Source organism: Cryptomeria japonica, chromosome 7 (assembly GCF_030272615.1).
Source record: "Cryptomeria japonica chromosome 7, Sugi_1.0, whole genome shotgun sequence".
NCBI lineage: Eukaryota > Viridiplantae > Streptophyta > Pinopsida > Cupressales > Cupressaceae > Cryptomeria > Cryptomeria japonica.
Genome location: NC_081411.1, coordinates 348,722,208 through 348,724,244, shown reverse-complemented (window position 1 = coordinate 348,724,244; position 2,037 = coordinate 348,722,208). Strand labels below are relative to the sequence as shown.

Sequence of the window (2,037 nt, the reverse complement as noted above, 5' to 3'; positions counted from 1 at the left end):
TGTCATTTTTCCCTTATCTAGAGGGATGCCTAAATATTTGCAAGGGAGGAGACCAAGCTTGATCTCCAAGACACTGTATATCTCTTCCTTGGATGTGGATTCTATGTTAAACATGAACACGACTGACTTCTCCAAGTTGACCTCTTGACCTGAGGCTTCCATATAGGATTTTAGAATACCTTTGAAGGCCCTTGCTTCCCTAATGTCACCTTGCCCAAAAAGCATTGTATCATCAACAAATTGCTGGTGGGTAATGGGAGTTAGACCGCTGGTAATGGATAAACCTATGATTCCCCCCTCTACCCTAGCTTTTGAGGTAGACCTACCAAGAGCCTCTACCATTATGATGAAGAGGAAAGGAGACATAGGGTCTCCTTTCCTAAGGCCCCTAGAGCTACTAAAAAAACCTTTAGGAGTGCCATTGACCATGATAGAGAATTTGGGGGTGGATATGCATTCAAAAATTAGGTTGAACCAAGATTTGGTAAAGCCAAAAGCTTCCAAACATTTGCATAAAAATCTCCAATCCACTTTTTCGTAATCTTTTCTAATTTCTAATTTGACCAACATGCTTGGTGCTCCATTAAGATGGACCGAATTAATAGCTTCCTGAGCTATGATTACCCTGCCATAGATTGATCTATCGGGCAAAAAGCCTGTTTGTTCTTCGCTAATGATGATAGAGAGAAGTTTTTGAAGTCTAGTTGCTAGAGTTTTGGTAAGAAGTTTATAAAGGGTATTACATAGGGCTATGGGCCTATATTCATTAAAGCTATCAGGTTTCTCTTTTTCAGAATCATAACTAAGAAAGTATTGTTGATCTCCTTCAGTATCTTACCTATGTTTATAACACCTTCTAAGGCCTCTGTTATCTCCGAACCCATAAATCCCCAGAATGTTTGGAAGAAACTGGTTGGGAAACCATCTGGGCCCAGAGCCTTATCTGGATTCATTTTCATGAGGGCAGATTTGACCTCCTCCTCTATAAACTTCTCAAGCAGACAACTGTTATGTTTTGCATCAATGAGTTTTAGAGTATTACTAATTATATTGTGTTGGCCACTAAGGTTTGAACCAATAGTATTGTTAAGGATGCCTTCAAAAAACCTTACTCCCTCTGCTACCACCTCTAATGGTTCTTCCATATTTACTCCTTGGTAGTTCTTAATGTTAGAGATTTGGTTTACCCATCTTCTCTGCTTGGTGCTATTATGAAAGAACTTTGTGTTGCAATCACCATCTTTCAACCAAGTTTTCCTGGATTTTTGTTTCCAGAAGATTTCTTCTTTAGTTAGAATATTTTCATACTCAGTTAGTAAAATTTGTTCCTTTAAGAAGAGAGGTTCATCCATCCCTCGATCCAAAACTTCCCTATTAACATCCTTGAGGTCATTTTCTACTAACAGTTTCTTATCAAAGATGTTACTGAAGTGCTCTCTATTCCACTCCAAGAGCTTCCTCTTGATTGCCTTTGGCTTGTTTGCAACAATATACATCTTTGAGTTGTAGAATAATGATTCACTCCACCATTGTTCAATCAATTTGATGATTTTATCATCCTTATACCACATGTTCTCGAATTTAAATGGCTAGTTCCTTGGTCCTTGATCTACCATAATGTTAAGTTGGAGTGGATAATGGTTAGAGCCAAATAAAGGTAGGATCTTTGCTTCCATAGTGTAATTGAAATTCATAAGCCCCCCATGGATTAAAAACCTATTGATCTTTTTAGCAATATTGCTAAAGCCTTTCCTTCTGTTGTTCCAAGAAAGGTGTTCTCTGCTATCTGGATTTCCAATAGAGAATTCTGATTGATCCAATTATTGAAGTCCAATGCCGTGGTAGGTAGCTTGTTACTACCTCCTCTTTTTTCTGATGCTTTAGCGATGACATTGAAATCTCCTCCAATAATACACATCTCATTCAGATTGTCTCTTAGGAAAGACTCAAGTTCCAACCAGACTTGAGCTTTATCCCTGTTCTGTATAGGACCATATACATTGATCAGGTTAAATCTTAACTTATTATTATAGAAGT

General features: G+C 37.9%; 1 protein-coding gene across 1 annotated transcript; it reads right to left on the bottom strand.

The window, feature by feature from the left end:
• Window positions 1-749: 749 nt before the first annotated feature.
• LOC131856751 (uncharacterized) lies at window positions 750-1,571 on the bottom strand. The gene has a single exon (XM_059208667.1). The coding sequence runs from the start codon at window positions 1,569-1,571 to the stop codon at window positions 750-752; it is 822 nt and encodes a 273-aa protein (XP_059064650.1).
• Between the last annotated feature and the right edge of the window lie 466 nt (window positions 1,572-2,037).

Bases quoted from the DNA above. Each gene is read 5' to 3' on its own strand.
- LOC131856751 (XM_059208667.1), bottom strand. From the start codon at position 1,571: ATGTGGTATAAGGATGATAAAATCATCAAATTGATTGAACAATGGTGG.